Below are 22529 nucleotides of genomic sequence, written 5' to 3'. Positions count from 1 at the left end.
TTACAGGCTTGCACTGCCTCACCTAGCCCTTGGGATACTTTGAAAGCAGGTTTCTTTCCTTTTTTCTTTTCCTTTTCTCTTTTTTTAGAGATTTATTTTTATGTGTATATATGCATCTCTCTGTGTGTGCGTGTGTTGTTTGTGCAAGTTCCTATGGAGGTCAGAAGAAGGTTTGTCAGATGCCTGCAAGCAGAGTTTCAAGTGGCTGTAAGTGACACCAGGTGTAGGTGCTAGGAACCAAGCCAAGGTCTTCTGGAAGAGCAGTAAGTGTTGTTGTTGTTGTCATTATTATTATTATTATTTTAATTTAATATGTGTTGGTGTTTTGCCTGCCATGAACTGGAGTTATAGACAGTTGTGAGCTGCCCTGTGGATGTTGAGCATTGAACTCAGGTCCCCCTGAAGAGCAGCAAGCGCTCTCAGCTGCTGATCCTTCTCCAGCGCACTGGAAGCAGTTTTCTTCTTTCATGTTTTCCTTCAGGTCTGTTCTTCCTAAGTCACTCACTTGCAGTCAAGTATCACTGCTACTTGTCTGAAAGAAAGTCATTTGCCTACACTTCACACTGGGGTCAAGGCAGACCCTTGCATGCGCTCCCTAGAGTCTTCCCACGTGCTCCTTACTGCACTGGGCTCATCTGGCTTCCATAGTTTTTATTATTTATTTATTTACTTATTTATTTTAGTGGGTTTTTGTTTTGTTTTGTGGTGTTTTGTGTGTGTGTGTGGGGGGAGGGGTTTTGTTGTTGCTGTTTGGGTTTTTGTTTTTTAGTTATTTTTGAAACAGCGTTTCTCTGTGTAGCCTTGGTTGTCCTAGACTCTCTTTGTAGACCAGGCTGGCCTCGAACTCACAGAGGTCTGCCTGCCTCTGCCTCAAAAGTTTGGGGACTAAAGGCATGCACCACCACAACAAGCTTCATTTCATTTTTTTAAACTTAAAAACAAGATGTGTGTGAACACATGAATACAAGTGCCCACAAAGGGCAGAGGCTTCAGAAATCCATGGGGCTAGAGTTTGAGGTTGTTGTGAGCCCTGTTGTAGATGCTGGGACTCCAAACTGGGTCCTCTAGAACAGCAGTACAGACTGCTAAACCTCTGAGCCATCTCTCAATTCAGCAACTAGAGCAATCTATATAACACTTAGACTTACTAGCTGAAAAAAAAAAGTGCATCCTTTAATCCTAGCACTGGATAGGCAGAGGCAGGATATGAGTCAAGGCCAGCCTGTCCACAGAGGGCATTCCAGTCAAGGCTACATATCAAGACCTTGTCTCACAAGGCTGAGGGGGGATGGGGTGGGGATCGGATGGGCGGGGAGGCTGCAGAGATGGCTCAATGGTTAAGAGCACTGGTTGTTGGGTTTCATTCTTAGCACTCACATAGTGGCTCACAACCGTCTGTTAACTCCAGTCCCAGGGGATCTGATACCCTCTTCTGACCTCAAGCACCAGACATGCACATGGTATACATTTTCACAGGCAGACAAAACACTCATGTACATTGAAAGTAAATAGGGATCAGAGGTCTGTTCATCCAGAGGTCCTGAGCTCAATTCCCAGCAACCACATGGTGGCTCACAACCATCTATAATGTGATCTGGTGCCCTCTTCTGGCCTGCAGGTATACATGTAGGCAGAGCACTGTACATGCAATAATAAATAAATAAATCTTAAAAAAAAAAAGAGTAAATAGATAAATAAAAAGTATTATCTGGGAAAAAAAGTATTAATCTGGGAGGTCAGAAAGATAGCTCATTGGTTAAGAGCACTGGCTGCTCCTTCAGAGGTCTTAAGTTGAATTCCCAGTAACCACAGGGTGGCTCACAACCATCTGTAATGAGGTCTGATGGCTTCTTTTGTCATGCAGGCACACATGCAAATAGGGCACTCAATGTATAAATAAATACTACTTTTTAAAAAAACAGTATTGTCTGTTTTAAAAAAACAAATAACCCAAACCACAAAACAAAACAAAAGGTAAAACAAACAAACAAAACTTTAAAACCCTTAGTTTTTCAGATCTTACTCCCCTTTCATTTCAGGGCCTGGCATTGTTTCTCACGCTGCAAAAAATGCAAACATCCTGTGGTGGCTGACAGGGCCCAGAGTACTCACTCCTGCTTTCCTCTGCTTCACGCAGACCCAGCCTCAGAGACTTCCTGGCTGTCCCTCATATGCCCTGCCTGGTACTGCTGACTAGAGAAATCTCCCATCATCCCCTGGCACAGGGTTTCTCTGTGTAGCCCCGGCTGTCCTGGAACTCCTCTTATAGGTCAGGCTGGCCCTGAACTCACAAAGATCCACCTGTCTCTGCCTCCTGAATGCTGGGACTGTAAGTGTGCTCCACTATGCCTGGCTGGCACTAAGTATCTCTAACAAGTGTGATAACTTTGTGGTCATGATTGATGCCCCTGCTCTCAAGGGGCCTCCATCCATGTCCACTGTTATTTTATTTTTTGGTTTTTCAAGACAGGATCTCTCTGTGTAGCCTTGGCTGTCCTGGACTCACTTTGTAGACCAGGCTGGCCTCGAACTCACAGCGATGTGCCTGCCTCTGCCTCCCGAGTGCTGGGATTAAAGGTGTGCGCCATCACGCCCAGCCCATGTTCACTGTTATTTAAGAGTGGATGGCATCAAGAGAGTCTCCATAAATATTTTTGGGATGATTGTGATGTAGCTTGGTAGTAGGCCCTTTGCCTGCCGTGTGTGAGTCCCTGCATTTGACCCCCAGCACCCTCCCCTAAAATGGGACTGGAGCTACAGCTTTATCGTAGGGCATTTACCTAACTTAAAAGGCCACAACAAAGCAAAACCTTGGAGAATGAACGGGCGAATCATTTTTCAGGTGACAGGAGAATGTACACATGGGTGAGGAGATGTGGGCAAGGCCGGCTGCTGGCCAGGGAGGGACCAATAGATTTTCCTGGTCAGTTATCTTGTTGGTCTCACCGTGAAGACCAGGTTGGTGAAGACCAGGTTGGCCGCCTCAGACTTGGAGTCTTCCTGCCCTCGCCTCCAGAGCGCTAAGCGTGTTGTTTTATTTCTGTGACAAGCAGGCATTAGAAAACAAGGACAAGCAATGAGGGTCGGGGACAGTGGCACACACCTGTAATCCTACCTCTCAGGGCACGGACTTAAGTTTGAGTCTACCTTGAGCTGCACGGTAAGGTCTTCCATGCCTCACCAGAAAACGAGAAGAGTGAAGGAAAAATGGGTGACACATGGGCTGGACTTTTGGGGTTGTTCTAACATCAATATTTCAAATCAAACATTTCCCAGAGCCTCTGAGAATGTGTGTATGTGTGTGTTGCTGTAAGTTGAACTCGGGGCCTTATACATGCTAGGGAGGTACTCTAACTCTGAGCTTCCAAGTATAGAACATCCCACCCTCCCCACCTCAAAAGCATAAGGAAGGAAAAAAAAACCTAGGAAGTTATTTAAAACACATAATAATCCCTAATGATGTCCAAAGGGCTATGGACCCATCCTTATGGAGGCTGAATCACATGTCGCTGGGCTTGGCACCAGTGCCAAGGGTACTCGTTTCACAGTCACGCGGGTACATACTGTTCCTACTGGAGCCTGCCACCCATGGTCAAGCTGTAAATGCAGACAAGAGCTCTGGGGCAGGGGTCCTGGCTCTGTATGGGGGCTACTGTTATCACATCTGGACTGAGACGCCTGCAGTCTTGGCTGATGTCCCCATTGTTGTCCCGCATCCTTCTTTGCATAGAGGATGTAAAAAGGCTCTAAAGATCTGTCCACAGGATAAGACTCTTCCCTGGATTATCCCCACCTCCCGACGAGCCAGGCACTTTAGCTAAGACTGTGCGCTCGCTCCATCTAATGAAGAAGAGGCCGGTGACTCCCAGGGGGACAGTCCCTCCTGACAGTGTACCTTTTAGGTTGCATCGGCCACTAGATCAGTGTCCAGATGTTTCTTGTGGCCACGGGGCTCCTGGTTGAAGTCACAAGCACCTGGGACCGATGGGACTCGGACTCAGGAAGCCGCCCCCCCCTCTGTCTAGCTGGCACAGCTGTGGGCCAAACAGCCACCAGCTTGAAGAAGTTCTTTCTTCACGGCTTTCCCAAGCTGGCAGTTACCTTTCAAGTTCAAACTGGATTTTTCTTGCTGTCCTTTCGCTGGTGGCATAGCCCAGTGCAGGGTCTTTCCTAATGAGGGTTTGGTGCCAAGGCCTGGGCAGTTTTATCCTCAGCTTTGCTGATTCAGGCCTGCAAGCTGCAATGGGCAGCCTCCCAGTCCCACTTGGGCTAGGATACCTGGAACTGCCCTGCCTCCTTGAAGTCCCCGCCTTGCCTCGCTTGGCCTTCACTCTCCCTTAGACACTCTGGACCGTCTAGCTCAATTCCAATGACACTCGCTCACTATTCTACCTTTATTCAGAGAGGTGTTTATTGTCAATAAAAAGAACAGTCCTGCAAGGCGAAGGATCCCTGGGTTTTTGTCTCCAGCTCCAAGGCATTGACAAAGGGTTGACAAGCAGCCTAGGAGCTGGTGGGTTGCAGGGTCCCTTTCCTGAGGGTTCCGCAAGGCTCAGCTGCCCCCAGCTCAGACCCTCTTTGGAGCGGCTGGGAATGCACCTCACGTTGCCTCCTTCCGCAGGCTTCTCTCTGTCCCACTTCCTGGGGCCTCATTAATTCCTCCCCACCTCACCCCGTGAGAAAGCAGGTCTGTGCTGAACTTGGCCCGGGCCCAGAGCTGGGTCTGAGCATGCCACTGGTTGATCTGAGAGGCAGGAGGTAGGGTGGGGGTAGAGGGTCTTTCTCAGTCCCCACTCTCAGGCAGGCAAGCAGACAGGAGAACCCCCAGTGCCCTCCATAGCCTTACTGACCCCTACCCTATTTCCCAGAAACCCAAGGACCAAGGAGACCAAGAATATAAAACACAATCGGTCTTGTGTATAATATTTATAAAAGCCCAGTGTCCCCATCCCTGTGCCAGGGGGGCTCCTGGGTCTTTGACTCCCAAGGGCGGGGTACTCTGGGCCTGGCCTCTCTTCTCCCAGTAGTGGAATGTAAATTATGGCCCAGGCTTGAGGTATGGGAGTCCCAGCCTCCCCAAGACTAGTGAAAGTCTGCAGCAGGGATCCCTCATGGGGGGTGGGGGTTCCAGGGGGGAGTACATACCAGCCCCATCCTCAGCAGAACATGCTGAACCCGGATATGGGGTGAGATAGGGTCTCCTTCTATGAAGGAGACTGAGAAAGAGGACAAGAGTATTTGAGACTTTGGGGCCCAAGTATTGGAAAGGGGGCTGGGAGATCAGCAGGCTGCGAGAGATGAGCCCTCTGGACGCAGAGTACAGTCTCGTAGTTTGGGGATATCATCTTCGGGCCTAGGTTCAGGGGGCTCTGTGTGCCCCTCCAGCCTGTGTGACCTCAGGAGGTGGCTGCTAGGCCTCAGTGTACACAGCTGCAGGAGGAGGCTGGAGGGTTTCAGTGGGATCTGAGGCAACAGCCCCACCCTGTTCCTAGCTCAGGAAGCCCCTGCAGCTCCAGAGCCCAGCAGGGGGGTGGTCCAAGGGCCCTTGGTCCTGGCTCTTCAACAAAAACCTTCCAGCAGAGAGGATATGGGTGGAGCCAAGTGCCACAGTATTTACAGAGTCTTTCTCCCCTTCCTTAGGCCCTGGCTGGGAGCAGGGGCTGGAGAGTGAGGGCACAGGTACTAGGATGAATACACAGAAGGTCAGGGGGAGGGGGTTCATCCTAATGGTTTCCTCCATGTTGGCTGGTCCCAGAGACCCAGTCAATGATGATAAAACTCAAACTCATGGTCATCAGCAAGAAGCCAACGGCAGCAAAACAAAGGGCCTGTTGAGGGGTCAGAAATGAGAGTCAAGCCTGAAATGAGGACAGGTCCCTTAGCTCTGCCCCTGCCCACCAGCTTCCGGGGGGACCCCTCCTACCAGAATTTTAGGGGTGGATCTTGCAGGCTCCTTCTCAGTGGGCATGATCCGGAAGTAGAAGATGGCGGGGAAGATGAAGATGAGGCAAGGAGCAGAGGTGGCACCTGCAAAGAGCAGAGTGTTGCAACAGCCTGTTGACCAAAGTCTGAAGCTGGACTCCCAGTGAGATCAAGCATTCTTTGTTGGGGTGCGTTGCACTCTATGTGAGAGATCTGCCTGATTCCGGGGTTCCTATCAGCCTTTCCCCCTTGTTCTCTCTCCACCAGGCTGCAAGGCTTATGGTGTTGGCATGTAAGGAAAATATCAGTAAATGAAGCCAGTCATGAAGAAAAGAAACAGGACAGAATAAAGCCTTTGGAATGCTGGGTTCCAGCCGAGTGCGGTGGCGCAGGCCTGTACTCCCAGCACTCAAGAGGCAGAGGCAGGTGGATCTCTGTGAGTTCGAAACCAGCCTGGTCTACAAAGTGAGTTCAGGACGGCCAAGGCTACACAGAGAAACCCTGTCTCGAAAAAAACAAACAAACAAACAAAAAACAAAAAGAAAAGAACCTCCTCCCCCCAAAAAGGGAATTTCATCCGGCTATGGCACATGTTTTCTTTAATCCCAGCACTCAGGAAGCAGAGGCAGGAGGATAGCTGTGAGTTTGAGGTCAGCTTGGACTACAGCGTGAGAGTTCCAGGACATCAAGAGCTATGCAGAGAAACCCTGTCTCGAAAAACCAAACCCCAAATCAAAACCAACCAGACGAGCAACCGAACAAAATAACTGGGTTCCTGACATAGTTTGTTATAATTTGGATCTTGAATGCTGCTAAAGGCCCAAGTGTTGGGGGGAGGGGTGCCTGAGGTTGCTGCTGTGTGGCAGGGGGCGGGATCTTTAGGAGGTGGAGCCTGTGGGAGGTCTTTAGGCATGGGGGTGTGCCCCTAAGGGGATTATAATGCCTTATTTCCCCTTTCCCTTTTAGTCCTTGGCCGCAAGTTCTCTCATGGTGGGCTGTCTGGCTGCAGCCCTCAAATCAATTGGGACCAGTCAGTCATGGCTGGAACCTGTTAAAGTGTGAGCCAAAAAGAGCCTGTTTGTTTGTTTGGGGACAAGGTCTCACGTATCCCAGGATAGCCTCAAAGGATAGAGCCAAGAATGACCTTGGACTCAAGTTTTTTTTCCCCTCCACCTTCCCACTGCTGGGAATATGGGCAGATGCCACAACAGTTTGTTTACAGGTGCTGGTGTCCAACTTGGGCGTCACGCATGCGCAGCCAGGCAAACACTGTACTAGCGGAGCTATGTCCCCGACCCCTGAACCTCTGTGCGCTCTCTTCTTTTATTTTAATTTTTACATTTATTGTTTTGTAGTGTGTGTGTCTACATGTGTGTCACTGTGTGTGTGTGTGTCTACTCGTGTGTCACTGTGCACATGTGGAGGTCCAAGGACAATCTGTAGGAGTCAGTTCTGTTCTTCCACCAATGTGAGGATCAACTCAAGTGGTCAGGCTTGATGACAGGCACCCTTATTTACCGAGTCATTATAAGTTTAATCACCTCAGCTATCCTCTTAAGTGACAAAGAGCTGACTAACATCAGGTTTCCCAAGACACTTTTCCATCCTTCAACAATGCATTTCTGTTTATTGACTTCAGTTCGACTTTCATATGATTTTGAACATATGGAAGCAGTCCTTTCAAGATATTTACAATTACCGGGCGTGGTGGCGCACGCCTTTAATCCCAGCACTTGGGAGGCAGAGGCAGGTTGATCGCTGTGAGTTCGAGGCCAGCCTGGTCTATAAAAAGAGACCAGGACAGGCAAGGCTACACAGAGAAACCCTGTCTCGGGAAAAAATAAATTTACAATTCACAACACCCAGATGAGTGAGGCAGACTGAAGGGGTAGGGTCAAGGAGTTAGTCAGTCCCTTGACTTGGGTCACCCCAAAGATGTTTCAGAATTGTCTAATTTTCCAGCTCAAACTCTCACCTGGGACGGGACAGTAGACAGAGCATCAAGCTTGGAGTCTCATAGTCTTTGTTTGTTTTTGTTTTGCTTTGTTTTTCAAGATAGGGTTTCTCCATGTGGCCTTGGCTGTCCTGGACTCACTTTGTAGACCAGGTTGGCCTGGAACTCACAGTGATCCACCTGCCTCTGCCTCCCACGTGCTGGGACTAAAGGCGTGTGCCACTGCTCCCAGCTTTTTTGTTTGTTTGTTTGTTTGTTTGTTTGTGAGACAGGATTTCTCTGTGTAGCCCTGGATGTCCTAGACCCACTTTATAGACTAGGCTGGCCTTGAATTCACAGAGATTACCTTTCTCTGACTCCCAGATGCTGGGATTAAGTGTACCACCACTGGCCCACGAGTCTGATAGTCTTATAGCTGAATCGGGACTCTCCACTCACCAACTGCAGCTCTTATGTTCCTTTAATCACTCCGGACTTCGGTCTCCCCATATGTAAAATGGAGTAAGACATTATGAGACCTTCTGCTGTTGTTGTCAAGTGTCTTGCTATGCTGTCTGTGCTGGCCTTGAACACCTCCTGGGCTCAATGGATTCTCCTGTCTCATTCTTTCAAGCTTAGATTATAAGCACACACTGCCGTGCTCTACCTAGTGGAGCTCTTTTGTGGAGACTTTGGCCCTCGGCTCTACACCATCAACTACTACAGAAGACAGGACTCAGGGGTTTTGAGCCTTAGAAATGGATTGTGATAGCCTTAAGAACAAGAGATCTGGTAGGAGGCCCAACCCATGTACATGGGGGACACCTATCGCTTAAGTGTAAGGGGGTGCGCTCAGGAGTCTAAGAGGATCTGTAGAAGCGAAAGCCTCTGCGGCGCTATCCCACTTGCACGGCAGGGTCAGACTCTCACCAATGATCCCGAAGATGCCCAAGATGTTGGGGGCGAAGATAACCAGCAGGTTGATGCAAGTAAGCAGGCCAGTGGCGATGAGCACGTGCCGCAGCCAGCTGAACTCCTGGCTCTGAAACAGCATCTGCTGGATGGCGCGCCGTACCTGGGCACGTGGGAAGAGCCATCAGTCTGGTGGCCTCCATTAGACCCTCCCTCCAGCCGGCCCAGTCACCTGCCCCGCTGGCTTACCGGGAACAGAACAATTGGAACTGTAAGAGTGACTGCGATCAGCACGGCCACCCGCACACACAAGATCAGCACGTCAAACGGGTCCACCTTGCTGTACGTATGCAGCAGCTCTGACTCCACTCCATCTGTGGCGGGCAGGGAGGGGTGGTGAGCAGGCCAGGGGGTGGTGGACCCCTGACACTGTGGGGAGTGGTACTCAGACTCACCTCCCCAGCAGCAGGACACAGTCAGGCCCCACACCCTCTAGTGAGTGCCTGTAAGTCACTGTGGCCATTGACCAGCCCTTTGCCTCCCAGCCTGGCCTCTTGAGCCCACCCATGCCGATCCAGCCATACCATAGAAGGTGAGGTAGCCGAAGAGGGCAGCCAGGAAGTACATGACATACATGACAGCAATGGACAGGTTGGAGATGTGTTGCATCTTCTTCTTGGAGGGGCTATAGACAGTAAGAGAGGGCATGGTACTAAGCTGAGCCATACTGATACCCGGATATACCCGAAGGTCTTTCTGGCACCATACTCCTCTGTTCAGCAGTGAGGAAAGTCTCCGTCTTGCTCCTAAGTCCCATTCTTTCAACCATGGAGATCTTTGGTCTGGTGACCCCCGTCTTATCACCTCTCCCGTCAGACCCACATCCAAGACCATATCTATTCTCTCCAGGCCAACTCAAGGCAGCCGCCATCCCTGTCCCAGCCGTAGACACCTACTCCTTGAGTTCTGTATATATGGGCAGCACCTCGGGGTGGCAGACGAAGGCGAAGGCCATGATGGGGATAGTGTACGCTGTCTGGAGACACATAGGACTATGTCAAGGCAGCCCTCCCCACCAGACCCCCCCTCCCCCCTCCCCTGGCCTGGCTTGGCCTTTGGGAACCTGTGAGTTGAGAGTGAAATAGCTTGGGGTACAGAAGGCTGCAGCAGCCTCGGCCTCGCCCTGTAGCTGGGCCTCCTCCTCCTCCTCCGCTAGCACCATATGGCTGAAGTTCCCTGTGTCGTTGGCCAAGTGGTGTGCCAGTGGGCAGGGAACTTGGAACTTCTTGTAGATGACCTGGGGTGGTGGGGAAGGGTGAGAGTGTCAGAGTCAGGCTAAGCTGCCTGCGAAGTGACTCGGGGAAGCCATATTCAAGGTGAAAAGAGCTGCCTTCTCACTTGGGCTTCCCGTGAGGCCCCGCCCCCTCCCTCGGACAGAGGATTCCCTCCCTCGGGGCTACTGCTCTTTCTCGACCAACATGGAGGGTGGCTCACTGCGATCAAGAAGAACACCATGCAGCTGAGAGAGAAGCCACTGGAGTAGCCCAGGTAGCCTGCAAAGGAGGGGACGGTGAGGCTCGGGCCTCTCCTGTGCCCCTTAGCATCCCCTCTACAGCCTGACCCTGTTGACTCACCAAGCTGCCTCATTAGTGCTAGGGGCAGAATGACGGTGACAGATACGAGAATCACCAGGTAGTTACCGTCCATATACCACGCCCTGCAGGAATAAGAGTGGAGAAAGAGGGCTGGAGAGGTGGCTCAGTGGGTAAGAGCACCGCCTGCTCTTCCAAAGGTCCTGAGTTCAATTCCCAGCAACCACATGGTGGGTCACAACCATCTATAATGTAACCTGTTGCCCTCTCCTGGCCTACAAGCAGACAGCACTGTATACTTAATAAATAAATCTTAAAAAAAAAAAAAAAAAAGAGTGGAGAAAGAAGAGCCTCCTCAGCCTGGGGTGGGACCACGAGCTTCTTCCAGTTGGATACCAGTGACGCCATGCTGTGTCTCCTTCCCACCCCAGTGAATATTTAACCACAACTGCAAAAGTCTCTCTGAGCTTTCTCTGAAATGGGCTCACTGTCACAGTCCTGAGTGAGGGTGAGCCGGCCTGGGACACAGCTCGTGCGAGGTCCCCTTATGACTGCAGTTGCTGGTAGTGTTTTCCCAGCATGCGCAGATCTGGGCCCAGATTACTGGGGGTGGGGGCTGGTAGGATAAAAGGACCCTGTTCAGGGAGGGTCTGTGTTTTTCATAGGGGGCGGGGGAAGGAGTCTCGGGGACTTTCAAATAACTTGTGCCCTCTGTGCTCTCTCTTGGCACCTGCATCTTGCATTGCACTGGCCCTCTTTTCTCCTGGAAATGAGCACCACGGGGCGTAGATAAGGACCAGGACCATTTCTTCTTGTAGGGCAAATTCAAAGGCCTTTCCTTGGGGAAGATCCCTGGGACCCTGGGTGCACAGTCCCAATTCTCGCGAGACTCTCAGGACTATTCTCAGTCATGAGGGCCCCTTTTGCTTGTGGCCACTGGGTGGTCGAGAGCAGGGGTAAGCCTCTGCTCCCTTCTCTCAAGCACATAACAAGGTTGATGCTCAGCTGGTGCTAAGTAGTAGGCACCCCCACACACATGCCCTGGGCTTAATCTCTTGGTGGTGGCGGCTGGGGAGGGTGACCCCATGGTCAGGAATAGCAGGTGCTTAGAGTTAAGCCTGAGGCCCTTCTGCTCATGTGCAGAGTCCTGGGTCACATGGGCCTTAGCTTTCTAGCTCTGAAAAGTCCCCTCTTGGGGGTTTCCCTGCATGTCCAAACAAACAGGAACCGAATGTGGCTTTCTTTGCAGTTCTTTGCCCTCCACCGGCCGTACTTCTGTCCTGCCTATCAGGCTAGCAGGGGGGTGTGGGGGGTGGGCACCCATTGCTTCCCACCCTCGTCACCCAGGCTCACGAGGTCGGCGTCTCCAGATTCAGGAAGGTCTGTATGACAAGAGGCAACTCAGACTTGATGATGTATAGGTAGCTGGACATGGCTGGGGAGGAGGCAGGGGGACAGCTGCTGAGGTCAGCCGAATGAGGCAGCCTTCAGACTTGCTCGGTCTGCACACACCGCTGCCCAGCCACCGCTTTACCTCCAATGTTCTGCAGGGTGATGGCCAGGGCTGCTGCCAGTTTCCCCGGGGTCCCAAAGGCACGGTAGCCCAACTGCTCATAGGCACGGATGCCTGTAGAAACGGCGGGGGGTGGGGGTGGGGGGCGAAGTCAGTCAGGATAGCAGAGAGCTTGCCCCACATCACCTCGACCCCGCCCCTTTGCAAGCCTGCACGATGATGCTCACCCACGATCCCTGAAGACTTGAGGAGCAGGTGGATGGAGTAGCTAGACAGCAGGGCAACAGCGGTCAGCAGGAACCTTAGAGACCATGGAGGAAAAGAGGCTGCTGGGGGTTGGTTGGCAGGGAGTTATGCGCTCAAGGAACCTAGGAAGGTTTGTAAATGTCTGAACTCTACCCAGTGGGAGTAGGTGCTAGTCAGGAGACTCCAGAAATACTACAAATATTACTCTCTTTGACCCAGGGTGCAGTATGACCCAGGTAGGGAGGGGGGGGGCTTTGGGTCAAGAGTGCCCTGTGCCTGTCCTCTGAGCTCCTCCTTTTCTTGAGTCTTTGGGACAAACATGTTTTTCCATTTAGGCTTCAGGGCAGAGCCACCAAATCAAGGACACGTGTGGCCACACAAGACCTGGCCACAAGGGTTCAGCCGTCGTGTGTAAACCTAGTAGAACAGACACAGGCCTGTGAGGCTGGCCTTGTGGGTTTGAGGAGCGGTGAGGTCTGTTTGCCTGGCTGTCGATGTTTTTGCAGCAGTGGACTGCGTACAGAGTAAGAAGTGCCCGCCCGCGAGTTGGAAGGTCCTGGGAGGTCATGGTTGGCAGCTGTCTAGGGCTGTTTGCAGAGGCACTCACAGGAAAAGGATGATGCCGGTATTGGCCATGGCGTAGGCGAGCCCCAGGATGCCACTGCCCATGATGGCATTGCTGAGGTTGAACACTGACATCCCAAATGATGTCTTCCCCTCGAACTGTGGGCACCAAAGTGGGATGGAGAAATGTGGGGCATCAACACACTAATTATTAATTAATTAATTAATTATAAAAAGTGGGGGGTATTGTGGCATTCTCCCTCATTGCTGCCCCCAGAACACCTCATCACTGTGTCCAACTCCCCCCCGCCCAACAGTCCCCCAGGTCCCTCAGGCTGCCCAGCTCACATCGGTGAAGTGTGGCTCCTTGCTGGTGCTTTTCTGAAGGAAGCCCTTGCTCTCTGCACAGTGTTGGGTGTCTTCAGCCCTGCAAAAGGAGGCCAGCACTCGCGACTCAGTTCCAGCCCTGTGTCCTTTGCCTTTGCTGGGGGTTGCCCTGACCCAACCCCCAGGTCCCTTTCCTACGTACCTCTGGGTATCTGCTGTGGACATGCTCACTGGTAGAAGCCCCTCCAAGTGTTTGCCGTTGGGTACCAGTTCCACCATCTCTGTCTGCCGGGGTACCTCCATGGCTCAGAGACCACGCTGGAGCACCGCTTTCACACCAACACAGTCAGATGTCTGTGGAGCAGTCAGTCCTTCTGGTTATCCTTGGGGTCACGGTCTAGTCTCCCACAGGAAGCCAGTGGCCATAGTATATCTCTGAGTGGGTCACATGGGACAGACAGGCACATGAAGGCTCACTGGGACCTGCTGCTTCCTTGGGGTCGGACATTGGGGTGTGGAGCAGAGCTTGAATGCCTGAGTTCCTAGGACATCCTGATGGATGGCCCATTAGGTACGAGTCCCCAACAGACCAGTCCTAGTAAGCTGTTGGGGCCTCAGTTTCTCTACCTGTGAAGTGAGGGTCATTTGAGTTGCTAGCCGAGTGGTGCCAGAAGCCCTGAACGCTAAAACCCTGGGTCTTGACCCCACTCTGCATGGGCACCTTGGGCTGAATCCCCTTCCTCACAGTCGTCCTGGGACACAGTTTCCTGAACTGGTTCTGTATGCCAGGGGCCTCCTGGCCAACCTAGAATGGCACTGCCGACGGCTGGAGGCCTTGGGAGAGGGTGAGGGCTGTGGGCCCTGTTCCCGGCTGCCCGGCGGGCTCTGTTGGCAGTCAAAACAAAGGGCCCTCTGTGGGCTGAGAGCTGGCTCTGTGGACAGCAGGCGCAGAGGGTGCCCCCTCCAGAGCCAGGAGGCCTGAGGCGGTGCTGGGGTTGGACACCTGGGCTCATCCAGCCTGGCTGTGGTGAAAGGCCCTCAGGGGCCCTTCCAGGAAATGGATGTCCCAGGGCACAATTCTCCGGGCCATTTTTCTCTTCATGCTCCTCACAGCCCTGGCCTCAGGGCCACACTTTCCTTCTAGCATCACCTTCTTGCCAAGGAGACCCTAATCCTCAGAGCCTGCATCCGTGCCACCCTCTAAACAGAGCCCTCATTTCCCTGGGCCAGGAGCTCAGGGCTTGGCCGGCTGAGGAGGAGCCCAGGTCGCTGCTGGGTGCCCCGTGTCTCTCTCTCTCTCAGACAACTCCCTGGCCCCTCTCCCATTCACTGTGGCCAAGGGAGTTACCTACCATGCCCAGGCTCTGTCGGGGCATCCTAAGGGCCAAAGTGGCCAGGAGGAGAGCTGAGCCAGAGTGGAGACCAGAAATGGCTATCTCTACCAGGCAGGATAGCCAGGAGCCTAGGCGTGAGGCAAAGCAGGGCATCCCAAATCGGGCACTGAATCTACTCCCCTGCCCCAGTCCCTAATGGTCTCAGGTCTGCTTTGAAGTGGCAAGCTCCAAGGAGCTCAAACAAGCACGCAGTATGGGTCTTGAGGCCCCGGCACCCTGTAGACATCTGTCTTCCTACACCCACCTCTCTCACCCACTGCCCTAGCCTAGAGCTCAAATCTCAAATACCTTAGCACAGGGGTCGCCACACCTGGCACCATTATCTACCTCTGTCTCCCTGGTTGTTGGTTTTGAGCACCTTATCCTCCCAGCCTACCTACCCAGGACCCTGGCCGTGACCTCTCCTCTTGAGCTCGCTTCCCTGACACCATCCATCACTCCCTAGGCTGTCCTCATGCTGCCCTTCTCCTGAGCCTTGCCAGGATCTCACCTAGGCCTAAAGTACCACTGCCAGGTCTCCTTAGTACCTCTAGAGTACCCCCTGGCACTCAGTCCCCAACCTGGGCAAGCTGGGACAAGCCCTTGGAGTGTGCTGAGTCAGCAGTCTAGGCCAAGCAACCACTTCTGCCATAATGACAGAGCCCCCCCCCCTCTCCCCCCACCCAGGGCTTGCCTGGGCTGGTGTGTGCAGGGCTTCGTTCTGTTCTGGCATCGGGATACCCAGCAGCCTGGCACTGCCTCCAGGGAGACTAAGTCCATGGAATGGCTATGGGAGGTGCCTAAGGTCCTGGCTCTCGGTTCCCTGTCCCTTTCAGGATGTGGGCTAAAGCCTTTGGGGCCTGACGGCTATTATTCATAACCAGTCGTTGCCGGGGCTCAGGCTGCCCTGAGATCCCAGGAAGGATGCGGAATGTTTGTCCTTAGGTGACCTCCAGTCTGGCAGAGGTGACACCTTCCCCATGTTCCATCACCCCCGCCCACCAACCACTACTCTATACCTCCTGCTACACCTAGATGTGAAATGTTGTGTTCTGGGAATTGAAAAGGGGAGAGAGGCCGGGTGGTGGTGACGCACACCTTTAATCCCAGCACTTGGGAGGCAGAGGCAGGCGGGTCTCTGTGAGTTCGAGGCCAGCCTGGGCTACAGAGTGAGTTCCGGGACAGCCAGAGCTGTTACACAGAGAAACTCTGTCTTGAAAAACAAACAAACAAAAAAAACAAACAAAACAAAAAAAAAAAAAAAAAAAAAAAAAAGAAAGAAAGAAAGAAAGAAAAAAAAGAAAGAAAAGGGCAGAGAGAAGAGTTTGGTATATAGTTAAGTGGTAGAGTCTTTCCTTGGCTCCCCTAACACCGCAGGTTCCATGCCCAAAACCCCATTGCAAAAAACCAAGTTAGGGAAGGGGGCTATGAAGGAAAAGTTCCTGGAGGAGGTGAGAGAGCCAGGCCTAAATTTCCAACAGAAGCTCTGAAGTGTGAAGCAAGGAGGAGAGCCTCAGGCAGACAGCACAGCACGGGCAGAGGCTCAGAGGTGTGGTATTAGCAGGTGGTAAGGGAGGAATGAAGAGTCTACAGTCTACAGACAGACCTACAGACAGACCCACAGATAGACCCACAGACAGACCCACAGACAGACCCACAGACAGACCCACAGACAGACCTACAGACAGACCCACAGACAGACCCACAGACAGACCCACAGATAGACCCACAGACAGACCTACAGACAGACCTACAGACAGACCTACAGACAGACCTACAGACAGACCTACAGACAGACCCACAGACAGACCCACAGACAGACTACAGACAGACCCACAGACAGACCCACAGACAGACCCACAGACAGACCCACAGACAGACCTACAGGCAAACCTTGCAGAGCTTTAAAGGCCAAGTCAAGATCTGCACCTCAGTTTTCAGGACCAGGGCTCTGGAGACTGGCTTTGATCCTGTGAGTGAGACCTGGGGTACTTCCTAAGGCTGCCAGCACGTCCCTTAACAGCTCCTACCCTTAGGCCCGCTGTCTCCTGCTCGCGTTTGTGTCAAGGAATCAGGGTAAATTGAGGAGAGAAGACCTAGCTAAGGAAAGCTGCCAGCAGAGGCTGGCCCACAGAGGTGAGAGCCCAGACTTAGGCCGCAGCCCAGATCAGCCTCTCATAATTCAACATGGATAGTGTACCCTCATCCAGGACCTCACTGTCCCCTAAAATCTAGGGGCCCTGTGAGGCTAGACCAAAGCTGACCAACAGAATGAGGGAGCTCGAATGAGGTTTCACCTCCAAAAGCAGCCACGGGTGTCCAAAGAATGGTCAGGCCTTAGGGCAGAGAGACCATTGAGCCCTTGGGCAGGGCATCAGAACAACATCAGTCGTCAGTAGTAAGGGCCAGGGGCAGTGACCTGATGGCCTGACCTAGGCCACTGCTCCAAAGCTTGTTTGTTCTGCTGAGAGATGGGAGGGGGCAGTATCAGCTGGATGGTGCATCAAGTAACGCCTGCCCACGCGCGCGGGCATCACAGAGTGAGAAATCAGCAGGCACACCTCAGCAGGTGTCGACTCTGGCTAATTAAAGACTTCTAGGCCCAGGAATCCAGGCCAGGATGGGCTGGTTGCTTGCATCAGCCACTATGGGAAACACAGCTTTCTGTCCTACGTCAGAAGTTCCTAGGCCTCGTTTTTAAAAATTTTTTTTTCCTCCTCAGGGACATAAGTGTTGTTTGCAGGGGTGGGCTGGCTACAGGGTGAACTGTACTTCTCCTGGTCCTGCAGCCATATGTTCTGATAAGGGTGTGGATGTCATAGGAAGTTCATTTCTACAGCCCAGGCTTCCTGAGTCTGGGCGCCTTTGACTTCAGCCCAAGGAAGCCCTGGTAAGAAGCAGGTTGCTTGGCATGAAGAAGGGTCACGGAGCCTCTCACTGTGGGCTCCTAGTTTAGCCATTGTGACAGCTTCTCCTCTGCCAGCCAGCTTCTCCTCTGCCAGCCAGCTTCTCCAGATTTCAAGAGAAAGGCCCATCCTGGTACTGTGCATACTTTACTGGGCTGACATGCGTGAATTTTTTTTTTTTTTTTTTTGGTTTTTCGAGACAGAGTCTCTCTGTGTAGCCTTGGCTGTCCTGGACTCACTTTGTAGACCAGGCTGGCCTCGAATTCACAGCGATCCGCCTGCCTCTGCCTCCCGAGTGCTGGGATTAAAGGTGTGTGCCACCACTAAGTCTCTAACTCACAGCCACAGGGGCCGGGGCTTGGTGGCGCATGCCTTTAATCCAAGCACTCGGGAGGCAGAGGCAGGTGGATTGCTGTTGAGTTTGAGGCCAGCCTGGTCTACAAAGCGAGTCCAGGACAGCCACGGCTACACAGAGAGACCCTGTCTCAAAACAAACAAAAACAAACAAACAAACAAACAACCCAAAAACAGCCACAGGGACAGCTGGGAGCTATGGCTGCTGTAAGAGACTGAGAAGCAAGTAGGAAGCTGTCAGAGCAGTCGGCCACCCCTAGTTCCTCCCCTTACGCATTCACATTTGGTAGTAGAAGATTCGAGTCCCGTACTTATTGCTGTCTTACCATGACAGCACAATTTAACAGGAGAAAGCAACATGTGGCCAGTGTGTGGCCTGGACAGCTGGCACCTGGAGGGGCATATGCAAGAGCACAGCAAAGCCAGGGTAAAGGTGATGGTTGGAGCACTGATACCCGGGGCACCCCAATGCCTGAGCCGCAGCTCCTTGGCCCTGGGATCTGTAGCCTGTGTCTGTGTTCTTTGGCTATGCGGAAGCATCTAGGAGGATCTAAGAAGCCCAGCTGGGGCCGGAAGGTAAGCTTTCCTGTGGCGCGGGTATATTTCCTAGGCAACCAGCAAAGGTTTACAAGCCACCTTGGCCTCATCTCCCACCTCGGCTTGGACTGGGGGCTCAGGCTCTAAGGGAGGCTGCAGCCAGGACCTCTCCGGTCAGATTGGGGCGGGAGCCAGCAGCAGCCCCCTCCCCCCACTCCATTGCCAACTCGTTCAGAGGGACATGCAGCCAGAGGTCCTGCTGAGGCAAAGGACAGGACATCACGTGACCGTGCGCCCCCACCCCGCCCCCCCAAGGGCAGGGGAGACCCTGCGCCAGCCAGCCCATCTTCCTCCCTGCCGACCCGGAATCCCCTGGAGGTGGCCAAATATTTGGACAGCCGGACTTCTGGCCCCAAGGAAAACTGGAACACAGGCCTGGGGCAGTTTGGGACTCATTGTAGCCCCTGATGGGGGGGGGGGGCGCTAAAGCAAGGTCAGCTTGGAGGAGGGGAGACATCCAAGGCCAGGAGGATTGAGACAGAGAAGGGGAGAGAGGAGAGATCTGAGGGGCGAGAATGCAAGGGGAAAAAAAAAGAAACACATTTCGGAACCAGGCGTAGTAGCGCAGGCCTTTAATCCCCGCACTCCAGAGGCAGAGGCAGGCAGATCGCCGTGAGTTCGAGGCCAGCCTGGTTTACAAAGCAAGCCTAGGACAGCCAAGGTTACACAGAGAAACTCTGTCTCGAAAAACCAAACCAAACCAGCCAAAAAAAAAAAAAAACCCAAACAAAAAACCAACAACACATTTCACACATGTGCCCATGCGTACTGATCTAGACAGACAACCAGACAGACAGGCAGACGGACCCAGGGAACTAGAGAACCATGGGGGGTTATACCAGGATCACAGACAAAAGAAAACAGAAACAAAAATCATACCTGAGTAGATGGCTTGATATTCAGACAAGAAAATAGAGATAATAAGAGAGGCAAAACAAAGCCGGGCGTGGTGGCGCACGCCTTCAATCCCAGCATTCAGGAGGCAGAGGTGGGCGGATCGCTGTGAGTTCGAGGCCAGCCTGGTCTACAAAGTGAGTCCAGGACAGCCAAGGCTAACACAGAGAAACCCTGTCTCGAAAAACCAAAAAAAAAAAAAAAAAAAAAAAGACAGGCAAAACACAAAGATAGAAGACAGAGATGGAGAAAGATGATGGCAAGAGATGGTCAGCAAAAGACAGAGCCCCCAAGGTTGATGGCACAAACCTCACATCCCAGCACTTGGGCCTGGAGAGATGGCCCAGTGGTTAGGAGCACTGTGCTCTTCCAGAGGACCCGGTTTCAATTCCCAGCACCCACATGGCAGCTCACAACTGTCTGTAACTCCTGTTCCAAAGGATTTGACACTCTCACACAGACAAACATGCAATCAAACACTGATGTACATGAAATAAAAATAAATAAATTATAAATCCCAGCACTTGGAAGGCAGAGACAGGGGGATATTTATGAGTTGGAGGCCAGCCTGATCTAAATAGCAAGTTCCAGACCAGCCCAAGCTACGTAGTAAAAATGTCTTTAAAAAAAATCACAAAAACAGCAGGGCTCAGTGACACGCCAGTAATCCCAGCACTCGAGGAGGCAGAGGCAGGCGGATTGCTGTGAGTTTGAGGCCAGCCTGGTCTACAAAAGCGAGTCCAGGACAGCCAAGGCTACACAGAGAGACCCTGTCTCGAAAAAAAAATAAAAAATAAAAAAATAAAAAGAAGAGGAGAAAGATCCAAAATGGCCAAGTGTAGAGTATAAGGCAGGAGTGTGTCAGACCCAGGCAGAACCCAGGAGAGACTCCGCAAGGCCACCAGCGCACCTTCTGCTCTTCATCAGGTCAGGCCATATCCCACCAGCCGGATGCAGGGTCATCCAGTGGGGCCAAGCCTAGGAAGGTGGTAAGGCCAGGCTCTACTGGAGCGCCCAGTAGCTTGTGCCTGGGACTTATTTACCTGAACCGTGAAAGGGCCGAGCAGCACCGATGGTCAGCTGGAGTGACTCCTATTGTCAGTGTCACACACAGGTGCAGACGTGCTGCCTGAGAGCCTGTGTACAGGACGTGGCCCGCAGAGCGGAAATTCAAAACCAAGCAACCCTAGGCCACTGGCAGGAAAGCCCCTCCTGCCCCAGCAGCTGGTCCTTCCCGTTGGCCCCCAGAAGCCCAGAAGCGTTGCCTGGTCCTCTAGAACTCCCACCCTACCCTCCTGCATCTGGCCCTCCCATCCAAAGTCAAAGCCCCGCCTCTTCAGTCCTCTTCCACCCACCACACTGTGAGCAGGACACATAGTAGGTGTTCAGGAGCCATTACTGACTGCATGGAACGGGTTCAAAGCCCCCTAGAAGTCCTCAGTTTAACTCACCTACTCCGTGGGGCCCGGTCCCTGGTGATGACTACAATAGAACTCTTCCCACAGGGCCCCTTCCCACGCCAGCGTAGACTATACATCACATCCCAGCTTGCTGTGCACACAAATGCCTAAACTGCATCTCCCTAGCAGGCACTTCCTTGTAAACATGCTTTGCCCTCAAGCTTTCTGCTTCCACCCACACCCAGCGGGGACGCCCAGGGTATGCTTCATGCAGCTTCATATCTCTTCCCGGTCCAGTCTAGAGTTCACGATCGACCTGCCTTTGTTGTGCCCGTTCCTCTGTTTGTGTGGGACTCCGAGGCTCCTTTGTAGGCCGGTGACGCGGGTAGGGGGTATACTCAGCTCCTTCAGCCTGGCTCTCTGGAGCCTTGGCCTACAGCGAACAGGAAGCTTGAGACAAGCAAGAGTCAGCCCTGAACGGGATGGCTTGAGAGGGCACGGAGGAGGTGTGCTCCCCAGAACCAGGCAGGCTAAAGCTCTGAGATAGACATCCTCTTCCTTCCTAGAGACGTCCATGCTCAAACCCAAGAAATAAGAGATTGCCATTCCTGGTTCAGTCATATTCCAGCCTCTCCACAATGTGCCAGGCATGGCCTCACCCACACCTGATCCCTCCCACTATGGGGCTTCCGTCGTCGATAGATTTGCACAGCTGTGCACAAAGTTCCCTATTTCCAAATCGAACTATCCTTGAGTTTATCTAGCTTTCTAAGCCCCTTGACACACAATGAGTGCTCCAAGGCACTGACTTCCCTTCTGGAAAATAAGCCCCCATCCCAGACGGTGCCAGGGAATCTCTCCCAGGGACAACATAATGGCGTAAAGTGGAGGAATCAAAGAGGTAAGGCCTGGTGGGCTAAAGGAAGAATCCGTATGGATAGGTCCTTTATGGTACTCCTCAGAGCGCAAGAGCCTTTGATGTACGCCTCCTCAGTACAAAGGAGAAGGCAGGCAGACCTGGATTCAGGTCTCAGGTCACGGAGCTGGGGGCGGGGGCGCGATTCTCACATGCCCCACCCTTGGTCCCCTTCTCTAGTGTAAACAAACAGCACCACGTATGTATTAGCCCTAGCCAATGAAAGGGGCCAGTCCAGCAGGGGCGGGCTCATGAAACTAAGTCTTGGGTCCTAGCTGGATCACACACCTTGGCCAGGCAGGTCCACAGGTGGAAAGGAGCGCCTATTGCACCCCGCCCTCAGGCCAAAGAGCCACAGGAACCTAAAGCAGGCGGCGCCCGCTGGCCCCACTGCAAATGGCACTGGTTCTGGGGCCAGCATGTACCCCGCGGCCCCTCAGGCGTCCCGGCCCGATCTGCCCTCAAACTCTGCCCAGCAAGCGGGATAAATATACCCAGATTGCCGGCGTGCCAGCCAGCGGATCTGCCTCTCAGGCGCCCGTCGGGGCAGCGCTCCAGAGTCTACTCCCGGCCACTCTGTAGCTGGTGCTCGCGGGTCCTGACTCGGGAAATCGGTCCACCGTCTCCTGAGCCTCAAATTAGGTGTCCTGTGAATCTAATCCCGGGCTGCTGGCCCCTTGCTGTCCAGCTTGGCCCCACCAAGAACCGGAGTCGATGAGGTGCCCCTCCCGGCACCTTGGCGCAAGCTTGGAGCTGGGCACCTATCGGCAGGCTCACAGACCTGTAGCCTGGAGCGCGCATAGCTCTGATTCTCGGAAAGCTGGGACGCCTGCTCGGGTCTCGGGGTACAAGGAGAGCTGCCCAGAGCCCACTATGGACTGGAGAAAAGGTAGAGTGGGCTCAGCCCGCCCAGTGCCCCTGGGCTAGTGGCTCTATACCCCCGGCCGTACCTGGCCTCGTGGTGGGCACGTTCAGCGCTCCGTTCCAGAGGGTGAGATCCGCTCTGCTCCAGGCTGAGCGCAGGGTTGCAGCAGCAACTGCAGCCGCAGGGGATGAAGGGTGCCCGGCCCCGCCCCCTGG

General features: G+C 53.1%; 1 protein-coding gene across 3 annotated transcripts; it reads right to left on the bottom strand.

The window, feature by feature from the left end:
* Positions 1-4911: 4911 nt before the first annotated feature.
* Positions 4912-22507, bottom strand: SLC38A3 (solute carrier family 38 member 3). Of its 3 annotated transcripts, none has more exons than XM_084752692.1 (16): positions 22400-22507; positions 13212-13363; positions 13031-13109; positions 12726-12841; positions 12100-12173; positions 11894-11986; positions 11713-11794; positions 10402-10484; positions 10262-10320; positions 9891-10064; positions 9724-9803; positions 9352-9452; positions 9017-9141; positions 8786-8930; positions 5924-6027; positions 4912-5828 (listed from the first exon to the last, which is right to left on the bottom strand). In XM_084752692.1, exons 2-16 carry the CDS (start codon positions 13310-13312, stop codon positions 5724-5726), a joined length of 1521 nt encoding a protein of 506 aa, XP_084608818.1. In that variant the 5' UTR covers positions 13313-13363; positions 22400-22507; the 3' UTR covers positions 4912-5723. The 3 variants fall into 3 exon arrangements, with proteins under 3 accessions (XP_084608818.1, XP_084608819.1, XP_084608820.1); XM_084752693.1 differs by having other exon boundaries at positions 13212-13444; positions 22400-22496; XM_084752694.1 differs by lacking the exon at positions 22400-22507 and adding an exon at positions 20177-20199.
* Between the last annotated feature and the right edge of the window lie 22 nt (positions 22508-22529).

The sequence above is a fragment of the Acomys minous genome, assembly GCF_964271855.1.
Source record: "Acomys minous genome assembly, chromosome: 13".
NCBI classification, from domain to species: Eukaryota; Metazoa; Chordata; class Mammalia; order Rodentia; family Muridae; genus Acomys; species Acomys minous.
Note: the sequence above shows the minus strand (reverse complement) of the source record. Positions and strands in the feature narration are given on the sequence as shown.